Raw genomic sequence first — 23,728 nt, forward strand, 5'->3', positions numbered from 1 at the left:
TTTACGGGGATTTAAACGTGGCGCCGTTTAAGGGAACCGGGCAAATTAGAAGTATCCTGGCGCGTCTCTGCGGACCGATGGAACAAATAGACAGGATTCAATGCCATGGCGTCGACGAACGCTTTCGTTCGGGCCCCCTCATTGCTCCCCGGAGACGTCGCGAGGGACGCTTGTCGAAATTAGTCTATATCTGGCCGAACGAGGGGGTGGCGGCGGCTTGTTTTCGGAAACCAACGTCGATGGAGGAAGATGCATGTCCTTCGATTAGTTTTTTTTCCTCGAGACGAAAGAAGCGTCCTGTCAACAGCCCGCAGCGTCGAACATCGTTGGTCCCGTGGTATTCGATGCTGTAAATCTTGCAACTTCGCGTTCTCCGTGTCCTGGAACCCGATATTGCAGCGCGGATTTATAGAAAGGGTTTACTGTCAGGTTTTGCGACCCACGAACGGCTGACTTCGATGCAACGGACGCATCGTTTCTTCCCTAGCGTGATTTCGTCACGGTTTCGTACACGTATGATGTATCATAAACCAGCACCGCTTACTTTGCGATCGTAACTCACTGTAAGATGGCCTGCACGTGCCCTGTTTCGCATATTCCGGTTACACCCCTTAGAATTTCTGCCCTGGATCGAGACTGTGCCGTAAAAATGTGTAATAAATAACAAAAGTTACGGACAATAATTTAGAGTACTGCGTCAGAAAGGGTACAATTTGTCGTTCTAGTCTTTGACGATCTTGTATTAACCCTTAGTCGATGGAAAATTGATTTTCATTTACCAATTTGATAGAAAAGAACATTAAGTAAAATGGTACGGTTGAGATCGCGAGTCCGCTCGAGGGTTAAAGTGCCCCACAAATTTATAAATTATTCCTCGAGTCGTTTCACGGTTGCGTCTCCCTAAAAATGGAAAAATCAACGTTCGATGGCCTTTCGAGCAACTTCGATTCCGCCACGGACAATTAACACCGATGTTATCCGCGTCATTTGTTTTCACGCTGTTGCGAAACAAGTTTGCCGACCTGTTGAAAACTGTGCAAAAAAGAGGAATACGTAACGGTGCACGGGGATCGCGTTGATCAACCGGAAAGACGACGTTACCGTGCACACTCGAAGCGAGACGAGGGAGGGAGGAAAAAAAGTTTAATGGCATCAATTACCCGGTCGGCCGCCAGGAATCCGGAAAAGTCCCGGCCCCCGGGCAGCGTTAATCGATTTAATAACGTAATAGACGTTAAAGACAATTACCGTGTTCTTTTAATACAATGTATCGATAAATCGTAAGTCAAGGCGACGGGCGGCTGTTAAAGCGGAGGAGATATCGCACGTAGATGGGAGGCGCACACGAGGCCACGCCGCTCCAAACGTGATGAGGGAATCCTATCGACCACACCACCCAATCTCCGTCCCGCATTAGTTTCATCGTTAACGATGTGCCTCGAACGTATCCTCGTGGCCTATGTACGCGGTTTAATCGTTACGTAAGTACATCATGAAATGCTGGTCGCTATCTCTTTGACTGGGGAGATAATCGTCCCAATTAAGCTGCTTTCCCACGATTCGAATCGTGCCGGCTTGCACACGCTTCCAACGAAATCAATATCAATAATAGTCTCTCTCCCCTCCCCCTGCCCCCTCGAACCACCCTCTACCCTTTTCGCGGCGTATCGATATTAAATAATTTCGTGCCTTCCGCCGTTCGTAATCAGTCTGTGAAATTTTAACTTATAATCCCAGGCGAACCGGATTACCTCGAGAATCGATATTGCGAACCGTTATTTGATTCGGTCGGTCGATGAATGGACACCGCAGCGAATAAAGTTCGCGTCACGCGCGAAATATTATATTAATACCGACGCCGACGCCGCGCGCGTACCGGCGACGAATTTCCTTTTCGAGGGGGCGACGCTTCCGAAACTGTTGGAGATCCACCGTCCACGTTTCGGTAAATTTACATTTACGTCGATCGACGCGTACGGAACGGAACAACGAGTCCAAATCGTCGTTCGCGAATCGAGTTCGCCCGAATTCGGTGCTCTTTCTTTTTTTTTTCGTCGAATTATAAAAACGAGAAAGAACGCGGGACACAGTCACGCTCTAAATATAAGCGACCGACGAACGATCTCGAATTCGACGCCTTCCCGACCATTTATTTTCGCGACTACGAGGTGTATATCGCTAAGCGTCGTTTGACCTGTTCCGTGCACCGTTTCCACGAGACGTGTTCCTTTTCTTCGCGGGATTAGCGCGCCTCGCGCGTGTTTGTCCAAGTCTCTCGTCGACCTTACGACGCTTTTAGATTCGCGCGCCACCGCCGTGGAATTGTGTCTAATCGCGTTTCTGCTTGTTGCTTTAAATACTGGCCCTCCGGGGCTCCGTTCCGCTTCAAAGGGCAACCACTCCACTCGTGCAACGTCTGCTTCGATGACAACGCACGGTCCGTCGAAATACAATTTTTCCCCCCTCCCACGCCGAAGAATCAAATAAACCGAGGCGCATCAAGTTGTAAACTACGTTCGACACTGTTTTGAACGAGTGCAAGCAAATATACAAACGCTCGTCAAAGTCGTGATACTCGTAATGTTCACGCAGGGGGTTGAAATGTCTTGGTTCCAAGTGTGTTTTATCACAAGGACAATTTCTCTTCTCTTTTTGAAGGAAATTAACATTTCTGAATTATTTCAAGAGAGAACGCATCGCGGACATTCGCCTCTGCGAAGATCGCGGGTCGCGCCCGCGGTGGTGAACTTCTCTGTTTGCCAAGCTAATGACTGGTTTCCAGGGTGTTCGGTAATCAAGCGAACAAAGGACCTCCGGTCGAGTGTCCGTCGGAGGACCGCTAGTTTCGAGTCCTCCGGAACTTGGACGTCTACGCAAACGGTCGACGGTCGCGCGGTTTCAACTGGTGTCCCCTCCGAACGGACCATCCAGTTTCCCAATACCGGGACTATTACTATTACGTCCCCGCTAAAATGCCGCGAAACTCCGTCGTATCGCATCCCCGGACCGTCGCGAAACGCCTCTCGTGCATAATTAATTTCGCGCCGGAGACATCCGGCTGTAAAGCGTGACGCGAAACGCGCCCCGGCCAACGTAATACGACCGAGCCATTTTTATATTCCACTGAAATACGGTGGACGATATGAAAATGGGGAGACGAGACGGGACCTTTTAGGGAAGCAGCCGTTTCCCGGAGGCGTAAAAATAAAAACGACCGTTTAACGATTTTCTGATCCACGCCGACTCGAACCGGAACCTCTTTTCCGCCGGACAACTGCTTTAACGAGTCAACCTTCCCGTTAAAATACTCGAAAATGCCACCCCCCGTTGGTAGACGAATAAAATTTTACCGAGAAAGAGTCTATCAGCGAGCTTTTCGTGCTAAAAATTGAAACGTTTCGAGCTCCTACGAAACCCTCCATTTTAATCTATTTAATTTTGTTTAAATTTGTTCGGACAAGGAATAGTCACGAAAACGAATAGATTTGTTTTACGAATACCACGCGAATGTAAAAACGTGTTGATTTTAATTTATAAGACTTGTTTAATTGATGGAGTTTTTAACTATCCAATCCCAAGTTATTGGAGCAGTTTCCATCGCGAACGACATCCTTGGACGACTTCAGACATTACCAATTTTTTTAATACCTCGTCGCGTTCGCCTTTTAATCGCCAAGAGGGCCATTAAGCGAGCTTAAAAATGACGTTAGGTACCCGATGCTACGCTCGAAGATCTTTTTAATTAAGTGCATGGCGTTATCGATGCGCCTGCAACGAGCACGCTGGCTAATGGATGTACGATAATTAACGCCTTTAACTACGGAAACGTATGGATGGCGTGAAAAAACACAGCGTTGGACAACTTTTGCCTTCCGTTCAACGCTCGCTTTCTAGTTCCTCCGGAACGAATTGTAAACTGCGACGAGAGATAAACTATCGCCCGTACGCCCGGCGTATCGTAATATTATGGGATCCGAAAATGATCGTTCGGTGGATTTTGTAGCGCGAGTCGCTGTATTGGATTTGATCCCATCACTACTGACAACAGCTCGTAAACCGTGGTACGCGATTGCTGGTCGTCGCAATCCACGAGACGTTTTACAGGCCAATTCTATGTTTCCAATTTAGATAAAGACTGCACGCGAAAATGAACTGACCGGGACCGGCTCCCCCGACAGCGGTTTACGATATCTGGTATCTTCCTTCCACCGTCGTGTTTCGAACTCATTTCCCTTAAAAAAAAAAGAAAAAAAGTCCAGTTGGACGCGCGGAGATTCCCGCCGACCACTCGTTAACGAACGCCATTAAAGCGTAACGCGACGAAGAAGTCCAGCCTAATCTACGACACGATCGGGAGTTGTATTTTTCTAACGCTAATGAATATAGGTTTACGATAAAGATAACGCCGCCGTTTCGCGACCGAACGTCGCGTTTCCCTCGTATAAAAACCGGGACTGCTCGGGATCGCGAGTGTCCGACCGAGGATAGCTTCGAAGATGAGTCGTCTGTTTCTCGTTCTGCTGTTTGTGTGCGCCGTTGCGGCCACCAGGTGCATCATCAAGAACGACAAGGTACAGAAATACGAGCTTGCCTTACCCCACAAACGCATTGTTCAATCGTTTCTGGTAAATCACGATCGCGTTCTAATCGTCCTTGGTCCTTCGTCCGCAGGACGAACCAGAGTATCACGTCATCCGATTAGAAGATCCCAGTGGAGAGTCGGTGAGTATAAACACACCATAAAGGACCTTTAGAGTCCGTAAAAATTTGTTAACTTACCTTACAATGACGTGTCTGACTCGTTACAAGTTCATACTACTTACTCGTCATCGAGTCTGATCTATTAGAATCAACGTATTTTTACATTCACGAGATACTCGTAAAACAAATCTATTCTTTCTCGTGGCCATTTCGTGTACGAACAAATTTAAACAAAATTAAATAGTATAGGTTTGAAAACTTATTTGAAATTAAGTCGTACATCGAGGGTTTAGAATTACATGTATTTAATAAGAAGATTAAACGTGGGAGACGTTTACTGTAAATAATAATACGAGATCGAGCCGAATTCGCGACGAATAATTTTCCCCGAAACGCCAGGACGAAACGGAAGTCGTCACCTTGAACATACCGGACAGCAGACGCAAACGGGAAGCGGATAAGACCTGCAAAAAAGACACCGACTGCCCCGTGGGACACGTCTGCATCCAGTATCTAGGATGCAGTGAGTATCGTAAAATCTTTTATTCCGAAACGACGACCGTGTTCTATGCAAAGTCTGTTTTTCGTTTGCAGTTAAAGGGCACCGAAAGAATCACGCTTCGCGAAAACCTCCCACCCCGTGAGCCCGTGGGCGATGCTTCCAGACGCGGCCAAGGAGAAATAACTGCTTTACGAGCCCTAGATAGTAAAAACTTGTACACTATGCACTGTTCCCAACAATAAAACAACTGGCATCCATACGCTTCTGCATCGGATATCCTATTCAAACTCGTACGTATACACAGGGTCTGTGTATTTGCCTTAATATCGAGCGTGATAATTTTTAAGTCGCGTCTGCCACCGACGCGATAACTTAAATTACCCGCGTTTATTCTTCCGCGAACGTCTCGGTGATGGGGTTCGGAGAGAATTCGAGGATCGTTTAATAATAAGTTCGACGTCGATGCGGAAACGCCGCGGGGGATGGAGGGCCAGGACTTTCGGGAGAGACAAAAGGCATCGCGGTGGGACAGATGGTGCGATCGAGAGTCGTTAACGCCGAGGAACAGAAGAAAACGAACGAGGAGCGCGAAGAACCGGGAGTTTAGTCATCGTAAATTTATCGGGAACAACTGCTTGGCAGAAGTCCCCGGCACCGTCTTAACCGCAACCCCGTGGAACCCAGGACGAGGCAACCGGGGCTCATAGATTTACAGTTAAAATCAATTAGCCTCTAATTGGCTTCGAAAGGTTTATCGCGGGTATCGTTTTATTGGGCGACGGCTGCCCGAGGAGGCGGCCAACCTCTCAAGTAAGATTGATCGCGACCCCACGAATTATTCGATATTTTTAATACCGATCGGAGGGAGGTCCTCCTGCATTTTATATTACGTTTAAACAATCGCGATTTACCTATATTTGCATCCATTAACTTTGCTTTTCATCTCGTTTTCATCTGGCGCTGTTTTTCTATGCGTTCTCTTTCGTCTCATCTTCATCGATTTACCGTATTCTTTGCAGATATAATTGCGAATGGGAAAAATGGTGTTATTCTCATTTTGAGAGAATGGCTTCAACGTTCGATCAAATTTATTTTCAACCTTCGGTTACTATAAAAATGTTATGGATCGTCTTCTAACAATTTTGTCCAAAAATCGAAAGTTTCACCCACGTTCGAGGTTTTAATTTTATGTATTCGAAGATTCTATATGTATCTATATAAAGATACTCGTGCGCTGGAGAGTGAAACTTCTCTGGAATGAACTCGAACGGCGAAATAACACGAGAACGCACTGGATACGTGCACCCCTTATCGGTTCGAGAAAATTCCAGCAGCAAACGAGACAGGCCGGGACTCGCGAGCCCCCGGAGAAGTTGGAAGCGACGGAAGATTTACGATTCCAACAGGAAAAACGCAACAATCGTAATATCCTTTCCTCGCGAGGAGTCAGACGGTGATTTTTCATATGCGTCGCGACTCCGTCGTCACCGGGCTCTGTTTAATTCTCCTTTAATATGGGAGAAATGAAGCCTGGCGAGTTAACAGGAAAAAACGACGCTTCGCGGAAAGACAGTCTCGGAATACGAGTGCTCGCGTAGGCATCCTTGATAAAACGAGAAGCTGGAGTTTCATATATTATGTTTGGAAACGTTGACCTCTGAATTATCACAACTCCAGAAAAAGTTCAATAATCTTCCTCTAAATTTTTTTAGACATTTCTTTACAATAATATACTATAAGACACGTTAATTTAAACGTTCTGGAATCGTTATAGCGTGAATAATCCGACGCAAAATTCTCCGGAATCGCGTATTAAACTTGGTGCATCGAAAAAATTCCGAACCGCCGTGGAGTTCGTTGAATCGAGGGAAAGAGGAGAAACGAGGGGGCGGTGACGAGTTGGGAGGATCGCGATCCGTCCACGGAACGTCGACGTTGGAAGAAAATTCGCGAGGAAGACGGACAACGAATAAAGTTGGCGGGTACGTGCTCCCGCGTAGGACTCGTCCTTCGTCGAGAGGAAGAGGTTCGAGAGAGGAGGATGGGAAACGAGAGAACGAAAAACTCGCTCGCGGGGAAGAAACGCGATATTTCAGCGAGCGGGGGAGGCAGCGGCAGCGATTAATTGCCAAAATAACTGCAGACACGAGGAATCGTTTAGGCACGGCTCTCGGAACATTGTTTACCGTGGATACAGCCGACTGGAATGTATGTCCCCGCGGACACGCGGGACATAATATACGGGGACAGTTACCGCCCTCGGCGACGTATATTACCCCCCACCTAAGTGGAGCTCTTTCGTTCGTCCTAGCGTACGTCCGCGGTGAAATATTCCGCGTGGCTCGCGCCAGACACCCGCATGATTCAGGAGAAACCGATCGATCGTTTCGATGCCCATCGACGCGACGCCGTGAGAACGGCCCGGGAAACCGACAGAATATGCTTCGATTCCGACTGGAAATATCGCGCGTCCCGTTACTCAAAGACAAATATTGCGCGGCGAATCGAAGAACACGATCGATGGAATTTAATCTCCCACTTGATTTATTTCTACGCGTCGAATCAAACTCTGCGTCCATAGTTTCGATACGCGGGTTCGGGGTTCGGGGTTCGGGGTTCGCTGATTCATCATTTCGTCCAAAACGCGAGTTTCGTTCGATTCGAACAGTAAAATTTAATTTCGACTCTGAAATCTTATAAATTAATTAACTTGATTTCATTTCAACATTTAAATACGCTCTTGTACACTTTACTGCCAACCCCGATTCGCATACGCTACTGACAGTACAGCATATACGAATGCAAGTAGACACTTGACAGATAAAATAATATTTAATCGTGACTCTCAGATGTTGTGTTATGGTATCGAAATACCAATCATAAAACTGACTAAAAATCGATCCTTCCTGCCGCAACGTGGGCGCACAAAATAATTCCGGCGCTGCCTTTCTAGTGGCAATCTACCCAATTACACCGTCCCCGGGTTCATTTGAATAAATAAATACGGCAAATAAACTTCTCCGGCCGCAACAGCGATCGCGATCCAAGTTCCGTCAACAGAACGCGAGCACCGCACGGACAGAATTGATTAAAGCGCGTGGTCCACGCGGTCGGACTCGTTTCCGGGCTAGCTGCGATCACGGCGACCAGAAATCGAGTCGCTCGACCATCGGTCGGGACCTTTAACCCCCCGAGAACCGCTCGAGAAATCCGTAACGCGGTCCCCGTGTGCAAGAGCAAAACGGAGGTGTTCGAGCGGCACGCCAGCTCTCGCGCGAGCATTTATTTCCGTCCGCCGCCCCGACTCGCTTCGAGGCGCGGCGAATTTATTCGAGCGTCGCGGGTATCGTTCGCGGCTCGCGCGATAAATACAATCCGCAAAAAAAAAAAGAATAAAATTCGACCGGGGAGAAAAGAGGCGCGAGGCTTTCACGGTCGACTCGTAGACAGCGTTTAAATTGACCGAAGAAAAATCTCGGCGTCCCGCGACGCGTTTAAACCGGCCGAAACAGATATTAGCCGGCCGCGACGAGCTTTTAACGCCGGAATTTTCGCGCTCCAGCTATCGACCCTTCCCCGGTTTGACGCGAGGCGTCGCGACGCGTAGTCGTTCTCACGCTTTTCGACGATACCTCGGTGCCGATACTAGCCGCGCGCTCGCCCGGAGAATTCGCGTGGGCGAGAGTGCCAAATGATGTTTGCGGGCATCGTTATGCCGCTTGTCAGAGGGTGGCTCTCGCGTTTGATAAATTCGCGACGGGTCGCGACGCGCACGGTCCTCCGAAACGACAAATCGTTTATTTGTCGCCGCGAATTTGACTCTAGCCGGGTCACTTACCGCTCAACCGCCCGAGCTCAGCGATTCGATACGCCAATATTTATTTATTTGTTCGTTCGCGAGACACAACACGGAGAAACTATTGGTGATTTATGGTTTGCGTTATCTATCCACCCTGTGTACCTAAATACAAAAAAATACAGTAAATTTATCACAAAGCTTCCCATATGATTTACGTCCAAGACTTCCTAACAGTATCAATTAAGGGGGAAGACTCAAGTGAAATACTAAAACGCGAAGTGATCTTTGGCAATTTTTTTATAACAGGAGACCTTTATCTGCATTGCAGAGTATGTGTGTGTATAATTTCATTGGTAACGTCCGAATTATCTTTCCGTAGGAATCATTGTATTTAAATATTTTTTTACGCGTCATATTTCGTGCAGAGTTGCGAGTGAAGCTTCTTAAATCACGCTGTCTTTTTCTCGTCCATCGGGAACCTCGTGTGCTTTGAAGTGTCTCGAGGCGAAGTCTCGAGCGGGAGACGCAACGGTTCACGGTTAGGCGCGTATTAAAAAATTCCGGCCTCGAAATTTCAGGAATCCAATTTTTCCTGGGCTCGATGCCGCGTCTCGTTACCGGGGCCCGCGGTCTCGAGAGTAAAAGCCACCGTTGGAAATAGAGTGGAAGGTCGGGAGGGACGAGTTCCACGGGAACGGAGCTTTAAGTATGATTTAGCGTGCGCGCGGAAATAATGGCGCGCGCCAGAGTGCACGCTGTTTTCCCAGCGTCATTCATCCGCCTAACTGCCGGCTGATATGCGACACGCTTACTCCACGCGATTTCCAAAGCGTCTCGAGGCCCGAGATTTGTCGTCCCGGATTTGTCGAGCACCGACGAGAAATTACGCGCGTCGCGACCGAGAAATAGACCAACAGATAAGCGCGAATAGAAGACCATGGACGACGTTACCGGACTCTCCTAGCCTCCTCGCTTTAAATCGATCGTAATGTCTTATCTATCGTTGGTAATTTAGTTAAACACCCTTTAGGAGAAAGTGAAATAAAGGAGCATAATTACCCACCCTAAATACGCAAAAGGAGACTACGAAGTTACAATAGTGGTTATAACTAAATCTGATTGCCTCCGCCTTAAAGCTATCACGACGCATCGAAAGAACGCGTGTCTTTTGAAACCTGCCTGTACGCCTAACATTCCTCCACAATATGAAAATAGATTTATATCCCTAAAAATGTTGACCCTCCATAGAAACAGTCTGCAACGAAGAAAGATGGACGGCGAATTTCGAATATCGAATTTGGCGGTGCAGTGGGTTGCTAAATTCCGTTCGGAACCGGGGTGGCTCATCGATATGCGGACGAAAGAGAAAACACAATCTCCTTTGTGCGACGTAACAACAGGGAATATCAATTTTCTTTTGATGCGGTCGGAAGTCTTAGTTCGGGTCTCTTTCACCGAGTCAAAGGGGAGGGTCAATTTCGTCGGATGAGAGGCTAATGAAAAATTAATAAGAGTCAGGGAAGTCGACCAAGTGCAACGAAAGCGATAGCGCGAGCGAAAAGGGCGGACGGAGGAGGAAAGAAGCGAGACAGAGGCCCCGTTAGCGGCCACGGAAGTCGTAAAGAGCCCAGCAAATCTTTTCATTATCGCCCCGGCGTAAGTGATACGTATATCATACTGAAGCGACCATTTCACGAGCATTATATCCAGGAGGAGACTGATCCAGCCACGGCTCAGCCATCGCGAACGGTTTTCACGCCACGTTCTTGCGTAAGTGCGTGCGAGGATTAAGCTGGCTCGTTCCTTTCCTCCGCCCACGCAGTTTTTCTCCATCGTCACTCCTCTCCCCGTCCAATGTCTGGGACGTTGCCATCGAGGAGGAAATTCTGTTTACGATCGAACGTATCTGTTCCCTTTCGAGCACGCGGACGGCGTACAATTACCGCCGATGGAGGGTGGGCTGTTAAAATAATAGGAAGCTCTGCCCGGCGAAGAATTAATTTTTCTTCCGTGCACGGCCGACCGAACTCTGACGAGGCCCGCGGTTTCGTGCACCGATAACATCGTGCTTCTTCGTCGGCGACTGCTCGTTTATGGCCCCGCGATTAAACGTATTAGACTTTTTACTGCGGTACACATGTTCCCGTTCCGCGATCCGAACGACGATCTTCATTCCATAAAGAATGCGACGGAACTCTGGCAAAATTCAACACTCTCCCGTCCACGGGAAGACGAAACTTTGTTTCTGGACGACTAGAAACTGGCCACGATTTCTCACAGGCTCCGTTAAAATTCAAGAATCCTAACTATATTTTCTTCGACGCCTAATCTTAAGAATTCTTTTAAAGGGTAGTCTTCAATTGTAATCAGATGAAATAAATTTTCTTTTGCGTACAACAGTGGGACACGGATGAATCTAATAAGATAACCGGAATCAATACGGTTCCTAGCACGTTCTCGAAATTGCCCTGACAAGCACCAAGTTTCTCGCACCGCGGGGAATACGTTATCGCGCGTTAACGTCCAGACTCGTTTCGACGAAAGTAAATCGAGCCGCGATCTCGCGATTCCGACTGTTACGCCGAGGCGTATTCGGTAGCGGCCGTTTAGAGCCAGTAAAATAATAACGACTGGGGTAACGCACCATGCGTCTAAGTCACCCCCCGTACCAATGGTTCTCTTTTACGGCTGAAAATTACGGCCACGCTAACCCTCGCCCGTTTATGGCCCTCGACGTCGTGCCATCGCCGCGTTGACGTCGTGGTCAACCTGGAATCGTTCCGGGACATTTTTCGTCAGGCATTCTTTTTATAGCGGGAAACATTCTACTAAGTATAATTTCGTGTTCCCGGTGCGTCGTCCCTCGGTTCGACGACTTTGTAATTTATGCCACGAGCCGGAGGGAAGCTTTGACGAGTGCGTGCGAGGAAAACCGTATCCCGCGTTAAATAAAATGAAACTAGAAACCGCCATTGGAGCCAGAATCCCCTGAGAAAGTATTTTCGACGAGTCTTCTAGAATCTAAGACCAGGAAGATGATTTTTTAAACGAAGGGAAGTCGGGTTGCTGCTTATTTAAATTAATCAACCCTCTGTAATAGGGATAGATGCCCTAATATGGAATACTATATTTATATTTGAAGAAATAATGAAGCTGACGCAAAGCTGATACACTTATCTTATTATGTACAATAGTAGGTCAAAGATCACCTTGCAAAAACTCGGACTGCGATATTTTCTTCAATATTCTTTTACAAACGTTGCTTTTTTTTACAAATATTGCGATAATTATTTTAGAATGCACTGGAATTCTGAATAGAGTAGATATAATATTGTATAATAGGTGTACACTGATTTTTTGTAGGACACCGTTCTAAAATCATGATGCATGGCGATAGTAGGATTATATCAGACTTGAAAAATGTGGATACTAGGTGTGCGACTTCAGAGTCACGCTGGGATTATCAAGGGTTGAGGTCTGAGTCACCTTTGACGTATCTTACAAGAAATCTAAACCACTATTCCCCAAAGTGGGCGAGTGACATCTAGGGCGCGTCTTTCGCGATCCAAAGGGCATGAATATCTCTCCTTTTAGTGATTAAATATTTTTAATTGTTATTTAGAATTCCTTTGCTACTCTAGAAGCATTGAAAAATAAGTCAATAATTGAATAATTCTACTAAATTGACGACTACGTGTACACAGTATCCGAAATTAATAGGTTTCGAGTAATAAACCGTGCTAGGCGCGGATGGTGCCGTTAAATTGGGCCGCCCCGCGGAAAATGCAAATAAGACGGAACCCAGGGTCATTAAATTATCGTTCTAGGGCGCGCATTTCACGTCGAAATTGAAGGGACCCAACGTCTGGCGCCTCCGGTATGAATCACGATCGTAAAGGTCCCGGAATTCAGGGCGTTCGATCGAAGGGCTCCGTCGGTTTTCCTAAAATTGAAGTCCCCGTCGCGAGCCACCCCCCTTAAACACGATGTTCGCGCGTCGAGAGGTATTCGTCGAGGATCGGCGCAAAAAATTGACGCCGAAGGCATCCTCGATCTCGATCGCGCGAGCTTTTAATACGAGATAATTGGAAAAGTTTCGTCGAGACTCTCCCTCCCTCCCTCCCTTCCCGCCCACTGTTCCATGGCGCGCTGATGATCCCCTCCTTGCCAGAAAAAAACCTCAGCTTACGAAACTAAGTCCCCCGGAATGCGTGTCTGATCCGAGCAAGTTCTCGAGTTGATTTTTCTTCGCCACCCCCTCGTGCGCCCTTCGTCCCTCTTTCGGTCCACGTCCGTCTCTGTCCCTGTTTCCGCGCGTTTCGTGCATCCTCGGCGACCGCGAGCTGCCAAGATTTCCCGTGTGTTTTCGCCGCACTCGTTTCCACACGCGCTCCCACACACACACCCCACTTCGGGCCAGGCTTTAATCTACGCGATGCTACGTGAGGTGTTTGCGGTCGAGCCACCCCCTTACTCGTTCCTCTTACGTAAAAGGGACCCCGTGAACCTTTCGTCCGCTCCTTCCTCGATCTTTCCGCGATGTTCCACGTCCCTGGAAGCTGCTACACCCGTGGAAACCTCGTAGACGTTCCACCGGAACTCTTTTCCCTTCGGTTTTCCCTTTTCGTGCTCAAAGCCTCGCGGCCTCGAACGCAGGTTGACGAACCGGGATTTCCCGGGAGGGAGCGAACTTAATAAAATTGCTACAACGCGACGAGGTCACCGGCCATCGTTCTTTTTATGGGCCAGAATTTTTAAATTGGCAGGAACCGTCGGCAGTGGCGAGTTCGCCCCGAGCCATTCGCGTGTCTCGTCAATTATTCGTCTTGTTCGTACGAATTATACGGTGTGTGTTTTAATTAATTAAAATTGATGGGTTATTCTTTTCGGACAATGTACAGAGTTGATATAGGGGATGTTTATCTAGAGCGAATCGTGATTCAAGTTTCATTACTTTTCAACGAATGTAAATGCATTATTTTCGAACGATTTTATGCAAGCATGACGCTCCTAAAACGAGCCAATTATTGCGTAATAAATGTCATATGTTCTGTGGAATAATACAGTCCTCGAGAGATAGCAACGCAGATCGATAAATATATCTATCTGTGTACCAATATATTTATAGAATTAACCGCATATCGCAGGACTGGAATCTCCGAGCAATCGCGTAGACTCGACAGTCGAGTATCGTCCGTTCGAGCAACGCGATAATTCGACGGAGAAAGTAGCGAACAAACTGGCCGTTCGTTTGTAATTAGCCGGAACGACCGAGGAGATTTTAATATTTGCCCCTGTGCTGCGAGCGAGGGGGATGGGGGATGTAAAAAGCACGACGGCCGACTCGCACCGCCCCCGGGGCGGTTTGCATTTTGTTCGCCGCGGTTCGTCTACTTTAAAAGGAAAGCCTAGAAAGCCGACAGTTTGTAAGAAAAAAAGAAACATCCGTTTCAAAGAGGGATTTAGAAAGATACAGCGACAGAGAGTGTGACGGGAAAGATAGGGTGGCTTGAAGTTTGCTACTCTCTTGTTCGCGAACCTGCAACCCCCAAAAAGTGCTACTGTGACCAATGACGCCTAACTTGGCCACTTTTGGGGCACGTGCTCGCTGCCATCCTAGCTCCTACTGGTACTTTCTTAACCCTTAAGTGGACTCTCAATCTCAACTCACTTAATGTACACTTTTACCAAATTTGTAGATGGAAATCAACATTCCTTTAAAGGATTTACATAGGGGATTACATAAATTTTCAAACAATTATTAATTTGAAGGTTAAGGGTTAAGCATGCGTGGTGAATCACGTGACTTGTCCACTTTGAGTAACACCTGATGCATTCTACAAAAGGGTAACCTCAGACTAGTAAATACAAGATTATTTTCTAAGAAAAGATATCTTTCGTTCGTAAGGGTTGTGTGAGAAGATAGAAAGAGCACGGAAAGAGAGACGTAATGGGTTGAAATTTGGTGTTTCCTCGTTCGCGGAGGACGCGTGCCGTGCAAGAGGGACCTGTATACCCAAAAGGATCAAACGTGATCCTGGCCAGGCAGACCTAAGCGCGCAAGGCCGGTCCTATCTACCAGTTTCAGAAGTTCCAACCTTCTGATCCTACGGGGACGCAATTTCGTGAGGATAATTTAAAAATCGCTGGATTAACCCGTAAGCCTGCTCGTATATTGGCTTATCCTGGCCGGCGGCGGTGTCAGCTCAGCTCGCTGGTCTATATTAAACGCCGCGCGATAATAATGGCCAATAACGATCGTTTTATACTCGACGATTCGTTTGATCGCGATAAAAGGCCGCGCAAAAACCGACGCCCGGTTTTCCGCCGGCTAATTATTCCGTCGCGGATATAAATTGGAATTTTACCCGGCACCGATGGCTCGCGTAAAAATCTCTGCCCCGCCGTCTGGCTCTCGCCCTTTCCTCCGACGCTCTTCTCGTCGACGATCCCTGAAATCGAGCACGTACGAAACCACCGCCGGAGGGAAATTCCTTGCGTTCCCGCCGCGAGATAACTCGCGTACGGGCACCGAATCGCGCCAAACGGTGTCCAACACGTCCGGAGAAAAATCGGTCAGCTATTGGGCGAGCAGAACTTGGAATAACGATGCATCGACTCCGCGGAAACGCCACGAAACAACCTCACGATGCTCCAAATGTTTCGTAATCTCTTAAAATTTAATGTAACGTAACTTAGTGTCAATCATGATTTAAGAAATAAACCTCGTATGAGGTTTCAAATACTTAAATAAAACAAAAATAGCCAGATGAGAGAAGAGAAATTAATTCTCTACGACCCCCTATTTATAGTATTAGAGCTTCGATCCCACCGTCGAATCTTTCCAAAGGTAAAATATAATTTGATTTATAGAGTATCGATAAAAAGTCGTATCGAGTAATTGATTCACCTATGCTAATTCCGAAGCGCGAACGGACCGGAAACGTCGGGGCGTTTATCTTTTCCTCGAGTAAAAAGGAACGCTATGGCGGTCCATAGATCTCCGTGACGCGCCTGGTAAGAACTCCCGATGCCAAAGATTCATCGTTCGTAGGTCACGGTCGATTCGCGTGCACATCGGGTCGCGCGATCTCGCCGTAGCGACCGCGAAAGAACGAGGGCATAACTTACGCCCGAAAGAGGATCATAAATCCCGACATCGGCAGCGGCGGGCCGTGAATCACGATTTTTGACCATCCGCTGACCGCGATATACGTATTCCTGGATCCCGTGCCACGTACAGGCACCGGAGGATCCCCTTAAGTCCTTTTTACGACGCGCATCTGTCTCGATCCGCGACTCCTAGCGTTCGCCAGACCGTAGGGACCGGAACAAGACCTCGACGACGACCTTTATCGACGAAATCTCTTCGCGGAATAAATGTCTCGCCTCTCCTCGCGAAACGCGCGACGCGTTTTCGAAACCGGAACGGAGGATATCGTCGCTTAATTCGAGAGATCGCGGGATCGTTCCCGAGACCCCACGAAACGAACCGTCGCGTCGGGGATAGTAATCGGCCGTCGTTAGGGCGTCCGCACAATGCGTGCCAGGACGCGATTCCACGATACCACCCCCATTGTCTATCGTAGCCCTCCCCAGTCTCGATCCTGCGAGCCTCGTCCGTGACGACTGACTGCGGTTTAACCTCGGCGGTTTAGCACGCTCAAACGAGCCCGTTGTCGAACCCTCCGCCATCTCGCTTCGACTCGGTTCCATCGACGACACGCGTGGTTCCTGATATCCGCGAGCAATTTAAAGACGCTCCGATGAAATGATCATCGTCGAAAGGGCAAACGTCCCTCTGACAGGGACAATGAATTTTGAGCGAAAGTCTCGTCTGGATACCAAATTTCCAACGTGTAAAACGTCTGCATATACAGACGATACATAAATTACTATCTATCTATTATGACAAACGGCGAAAAATCTAATCTGTTCAAAGAAATACCCGTGAATTTAGACATATTGGTTCGGTAATTGAGGCACACCAGCCATTAACGAGCTACCTAAACCTAATATTTGAAACCAGCACCGATATACCCAGCCCTTCCTCCCCCCTCAGTTAGATTGCGTAACGTTTCGTCAGGGAATCACCATAATCCGAAACGAAGCAAACAGAGAACGAAAATGGCGGAACCGCTCGGCTGTGCGTCGCGCAAAGGTTACGGCTAATTAGAGGTTGACAGTCGCGAACCGACAGAAGCATATTCCGTTATCTCCGAAAGGCGATACGAATGTAAATTAGACTCGTCACGTAGGTGTCTCTCAAGCAGAACGACGACGGGTCGTCGACTCGCGATTCGCGCGTTCAACGCTTCGAGAGGTCTGTTCGTGCGAAACTGTGGAATGTAAATTCGTTCGTGACTTGCCGCCGTTCGGGATATTAGAGCGGAAGGGTTGGGCGAAACCGTCGGTTGACGTTTGACAGGGACGAGAAGTAAAAAGTCGCGGAAGAAACCACGGAAATATATTGCGCGCGTGGTTCGAGCACTTCTTCGCGTGGCGGGACACAAACAGGGAAAAAAGCATCCAGGAACATTGTACCGACGAATATCCCCGCCAGAGTCCTCGCTAATATCTCTCGAACAATGCTGAAACAAATTTCGGGTACCGCTTCCCTTCGCGCCCGCGATTTAATAAACGAAAAATCCTTTCTATATTCAAATGTTCCTGCGGAGGCTACGGCAGAACCTCGATCGTTTCGCGAGATTTTTCTTCGAATTATCTAAGTCACAGTCTGGTGGGATTAGGGTTAACGCCAGTGACCTTTGCAACTCTGAAAATCTTGGAAATTCTATAAGAGAATCTTGCGGAACCCTCTCGATGGATTTTCCTTCGTTCGATGGAGAACCCTCGTTATTTTAGATATTGTTTCAATACACGGCTGGGCTCCGGTGTGTTTCCGATACGCGGGTATAGCTTCCTCGACGGACTCCGCGACTTTTCGACGCAATGGGGGTCGATTTCGACGCGGAAGGAATATAAATGCAACTATTAAAGACGTTTTCGCAACGACGCTCCCGAGAGGCGTACCCGCGCCGGCACGCGAATAGCAAATGATCCGGAGAAACGAGAAAATCGCGGCGACATCTTGCAACGGGGAAGGAGATCCTGTACGCGGGAGAACCGAGTACGATTTCCATGCGAAATCGAGAACATGATCGCTTGTCCTTGGTTGCTTCTCGAAATTCACGTCGATAACGTGCTCGGCTTTCAGTACCGTCAACGATACGCTTTGGTTCTTTGTCTGCCCTAGACATCTAAATACAAATTTATGCTTTTAGATTGCCCGTGAAAGCCACGAGAAGTGCCATTTTCTGGTGCTGAAATGGTAATCGATTGACGAAAATGAACAGGGTGAACTTCAAAGTGGTATAACTCTTCGATCAAAGCGTATTAAAAGTACATAAATTTTAAACGCGTGTAGTTTCGAAACCACTCGCGATTTATCCATAATTGAACCAGCATTAGAAGCGGGGAAGCTTCCCCTTTGAAATCGCTTTTGGTTTTATGACGATCGGACTTTCCGTTTTCGAGATATCGTCGTGTAAAGAAAAGTGTAATTTTTATGATTCCAGTATGTTTCGCTCTACGCCTTACGAAAGCCTATGAACGCGTATTAAAAATACATAAACTTTAGACGCGTGCAGTTCCGAAACTACTAGTGTTTTATTAATTATTGAGGCATCGTTAGCAGCGCCAAAGCCTCCCCTTTAAAATGGTTTTTGGTTTTTGTCGATCCGACTTTCCGTTCTCGAGATATCGTAATTTATGTAAAAGGTAATTTTTTTAATCCGACTATCTCACTGTCCGGCTCGCGTGTAACAGCCTATTCACGCGTATTAAAACTATTAAAACTTTAGACGCGTGCAGTTCCGAAACTACTAGTGTTTTATTAATTATTGAGGCATCGTTAGCAGCGGTAAAGCCTCCCCTTTAAAATGGTTTTTGGTTTTTGTCGATCCGACTTTCCGTTTCGGAGATATCGCAATTTATGTAAAGTGGTATTTTTCTTAATTTGACTATCTCTGTCTCCGTCTGTCGCGTCGCGCCGGACCTCTCTTTTTTCGTACGTGACTCGTGGCCGAGTGACCTAGTTTCGGGCGTAGTATTTCCAAGAATTTACTACGCGCTGTTTACTATCTACGCGCGCGCGACTTCATTGATATCAATGAACGTAAACAAACGCTTCCAACCCTTCTATCTCCGTAACTAGCCACCGCATCGACTTGAAACTAAAAACGCTATATCTCCGGAACTAATAAAGCTATCGACACTCACAAACGCTCATTTTAAAGGGCATTTCATCCCCTATCCGATGACTATACCAACTACTATATTTTATGCTGTCTTCTATGTTTATTTTGCAGTTTACTTTGACGTTACATACTAAAAGAAGTTTCAGCAATTCCTATTGATCGTACGACTTGTCTGCGATAAAACTGGATTATAAATTGTTCATTTAATCGAGAATACATTTCAATTCTAGAAAAAAAGAAAGACTGATCAGTTGATCGCTCTGGGTATACATAAAGTGTCTCTAGGCTTGGTATTACTATTTTTTTGTAAAGATTGAAGTTTGCATCGAATAGTTAAATAAAAATTGTAGAGTTCCCATTTATAGAAAGAAAGCTAGGGCATTTTTTACGTCCTCGTCTGCCTCCGATATAATTTCTTCTTACTTCAATACTAATTTTTCCAGGATTTGGGAGATTCTCGACCGACTCGGTGCGCCGTTCAGATATCGAACATCGATCGCAAGCCACGAGACGTCGGCGAGGGTCCGTGTGCAACTTTTCTACTCGGACTTCCCCAACAACCGGCACCCGGAGCATTCGTTCTCCATTTTCATCGCGAAGAGTCCTCTCTCCTGTTCTCAAACTTCCCGAACCAGCGTTCGCGGTAGCGCAGCCTGGCTTAGCCTACTTTCGAGTTAACCCCGGATTCGGGGGGATCCAGGGAAAACACGGGGGCGAGCCCGCAACTCCTGCTTTCCAGTATCTTCCAACGAAGACATCGGAAATCCGAAGCGAATCTCGACTCTCTGGCAACTATTATCCGAGGAATGGCCGACGACGACCAGCTTCGTCCACTCGTACGCTTTTCGAGAAAACGCTACGAACAACCCCCCGGTGAAACACCCCACGGCGAAACGTCGTCCACACCTTCCGCGACGGCTTCAAATTTCTATGGAATGTCTCAGGCACCCGGTGGCTGATTAAGGACACCATTTAAGCCGAAGGACCCGCTTCCTGCCATCTACCTACCACGGGTCAACCCCTATATTGTTTTACCTAAAGTACCATAATAATAAAGCCTTATGTATGCTATAGTATTATCAGTAGAATACGTTATTTTATTTCGTTGCAAATTAATTCAATTTTCGTTGTAAAAATAACAGTAGGCCATAGTGGTTTAATCTAAACATAAACGTATCTAATGATATAGTGATAAATAAGGATAGACAAAATGCAACGATGGTATACCACGTGTACTGTTCGACTCTCGGTTTCGAACTGAACAAGGGACGAAGCTTCGTCCTTTTAACGACCCCTCTAGTCTTATTCTAAAAAGGACACTTAAAACTAGGCGCCAGTTGCTGTAATTCTTTTGTTCCGAAGTTAGCAATTCACAGTACAGAATATAATGTTTCGCAAAGTACACAGTGCAACGTATCCAAAGCGATATACCAGAGATCCTTCTTTTACGAATGCCATACAGCACGCGTGCAATAATATACAGAATCGTCTGTGAGGCTCGCCTCGGATCGTTGGCTGAATCCGAGCAGGCTAATTAGCAGTAGACTCCGGAGACGCCGCGACGAGGAGAGAGCAATTTCCCATCGTCTTGGGCCCGGCGTCCGCCGCGGCGAAATTCAATCTGAGCCGGAAGGCCGTCCGGGAAATAATTAGCACGGCGAGCGCGTCCCTTTAAGGTTCCTGATCCGGGGGGATCGTGGACGGTAATCCCCCAAATATGAATATAATTTGCTGGCAAAGAGGGAGATACCGGTCGGACAGGAAGCGCGGAGGAAGCCGTCAGAGCAGTCGGCCCGTGGATCAACCGCCGGCGTAATTATGTTTCGTTCGTTGACAACCTGCCACCGATAATGAATATCAAAACGCCCGGGTCCGCGTACCCGTTTTTTCTCCCCCGTGCATCCCCGCCCACGACGACTACCATCTGCCTCCGGTGAAAAGCTCTCTCGCGAGCTCGAACCTGGACGCAGGTGGCTCTCGCGGTAAAATATTTTTCCGTCGAGCCTCGCGCTTCGACGCCCTGCGTTCGCCGCGCTCCGGGGGATCATTTTAATGCGTCACGCGTCGCCACTCCACGCGTCAATGCGTCCAGCCGCAACGCGGAATTTTCCACCCACTCCCACCTCCCGACCGCCCCGCTCTCGCGAGACTTCATTGTGTAATCGTCGTCGGCCGTGTACGTCTTAATTGCGAAAAAACGTTTCGCGTAATCCGTTGATCGTTAATTATTCGGCTCGCTGTAACCGTTAACGTTACCAAGGCGTATCTTTTGTTTATTTCCGCGTATTGTTTCAATTTTCGCTCGTTAACCGCGCGCGACGTAGCCTCCGATGCGTTCGCGCGCCGTGCAACCTATTCCATTGACGGCTGCACGCGCCTTCTACGACAAATCAATGCCCGCGGTTTAATATCAGGGCGGACCGGGGAAAAAATCTCTGGAAATATGTACCACCGTTACTGAATTTTATTTCCAGCGGCGAACGTTCGCGTTCCCAACGGAGGAATTCTTGCGAATTCCATTTGGTATCAAAGTTATTTGGAATGTGGTTGTTCAATTTCATGTAAACAAAAATCAATCTTCGTAGTGTAAACTCTCACACATGTACCTCCCATATAAAATAAAGACTATTTAATTGTTTAGTGTTAGAATTATTAACCTAACCCATAACTTCATAGTTTTTAATAGTACTAAAGCTCTGTGCCTGTAATTTTCTGTACTGTGTAGATTTGTAAATTATCCCTTAATTTATATGGAAACCCTAGTACTATGGTGAGAAGACCAGTGTCATCTCTCTAATGATCTTTTGAAAATCGCTAGAAATATTCCCTTGCAAGGAATAGACAACCTCTGGGTGTTTCTTGTCGCGGCAAGGGTTGCTCGGGAACGCAGGTGGAAGTTGTCTGGATATATTGGCAGCCCGAGGAGACTAACACGATTCCGAAAGGGCGTGGATCACGAACAGCCCCCGGGTGGCCGTGTCGAATTTTGTCAACCCGTGGGAGGACGTCGTCTGCGGTGTCGAGGCATGAATATCGCGGGCGAAACGACGCACTGATTGTCCGCGAGACAGCACGGTACGAAGTATGATACCCGGTATTTCGGAGCCCGGCCCGCTAATGGGCCCGAATAGTTGGGATATTTTTGGCGGTAAGTGCGCCACCTCCGTCTCCGTGTACCCCGGCGGCTGAATAGGTGCTAGGCCACAGGGGGGGTGGGGGATTCTTAGCCAGATCGGCCAACCCCTTGGCCGCATTCTCGATGCACCCCTCGAGAATGCCGTCTTCCGCGAAACCAGAAGCCGAAGAGTCGGAATAAACCCGTCGAGCGTGTATTGTGCCGCCCCCGTCCCGCGTCTATCCTACCGTGTATAACCGTGAGCTTAAGCGGTGTCTTGCATATATTATTGCCAAGGGTGGCGCGGGCTTCCTGAAATCACGAATACCCGGCGTCGGGCAGGATAAAACGGGACGAGACCGACTCGCTGCCTGAGAAACGTACGCTCGTAATATAATACGAAACGTACGCTGTTAATATAAACGCCTACGCCGTCGTTTGGGGATGGCGATACCGATCATCTCGTGTCTCGACACTTTCGCCTACCGAGGAATTGCAGAGAACATCCGAGATAGCCAACGCGGATTCATCTCGAACGATTAATCTCGTCTCGATAATATTTGTCTCCGGCAGGGTGTGGCTGCCGCGCTGCTCTTTATCGTCCCTCGGTGATTTCGTTTCCGCGTTTCCCTCTGGTTTTTTCTCCTCCCTCCGTTCTCTCTGGTTTCGTTTTTTTCTCCCCTTCCTCCTCCCGTGTCTCTTATAGACGCAGGATTCGCCGTCGAGGGGGGGAGGTGAACCGAATCCCAAGCCACGAAAACCGAAATTGCCTGTTCGACGAGAAGTCAGAAGCAGCCCGATGCTCAAAAACCCATTATCCGAGCATTATCATCTTTAATTTGTTTTCGCGCCGGATTATCTTAGGGGATTAGTCCGTCTCCTTTTCCCTTCGCTCTTCTTTTCGCTTCTCGCGCGGCTGATCTCTCGATCTCCGTCCCCCTCCCCTCCCACCCGCCCCCGCGAACCTGCCCGTCGCTCGACCTGCGATTCACCGACAGAAGCCGGCAATTACGGAAACGTCGGAATTGGAAGGAAGAACAGTATCTTCCTTTGCAATCGATGCTCGACTCGCCTCTTAATAGCTCATCGAACAGATTCTGCTCCCCGTGAATCTGACGGGGCGGTCGCTGCAATTATCATTGGCTTTGGATTAATCGAATTCCGGGTAGGAACGTCGTGTCTCAAAACCGTTTTCGCCTTGACAGGGATGCTCGAGACGTTCTTTGTTAAGTTGTCTGGCGTGCGTTGCGCGTTATACCCGTATTATCTTACGCTCGCCTTCGATTCTCGTCTCTCGGTTGCAGACAAGACAAAGGGAAAAATATTCAGCGTCGATCTTTTTACACGAAAAT

General features: G+C 47.8%; 2 protein-coding genes across 3 annotated transcripts in view; one reads left to right on the forward strand and one right to left on the reverse strand.

Moving 5' to 3' along the window:
• LOC143345511 (uncharacterized) overlaps positions 1-23,728 on the reverse strand; it is a 346,505-nt gene that overhangs the window by 185,189 nt on the left and 137,588 nt on the right. The gene's annotated exons all lie outside the window — the stretch shown is intronic.
• Positions 4,463-5,451, forward strand: LOC143345631 (uncharacterized). Its single transcript, XM_076772978.1, has 4 exons — positions 4,463-4,571; positions 4,672-4,722; positions 5,101-5,224; positions 5,296-5,451. The coding sequence occupies exons 1-4, from the start codon at positions 4,497-4,499 to the stop codon at positions 5,343-5,345; spliced, it is 300 nt and encodes a 99-aa protein (XP_076629093.1). The 5' UTR covers positions 4,463-4,496; the 3' UTR covers positions 5,346-5,451.

Source organism: Colletes latitarsis, chromosome 9 (assembly GCF_051014445.1).
Source record: "Colletes latitarsis isolate SP2378_abdomen chromosome 9, iyColLati1, whole genome shotgun sequence".
Classification (NCBI taxonomy): Eukaryota; Metazoa; Arthropoda; class Insecta; order Hymenoptera; family Colletidae; genus Colletes; species Colletes latitarsis.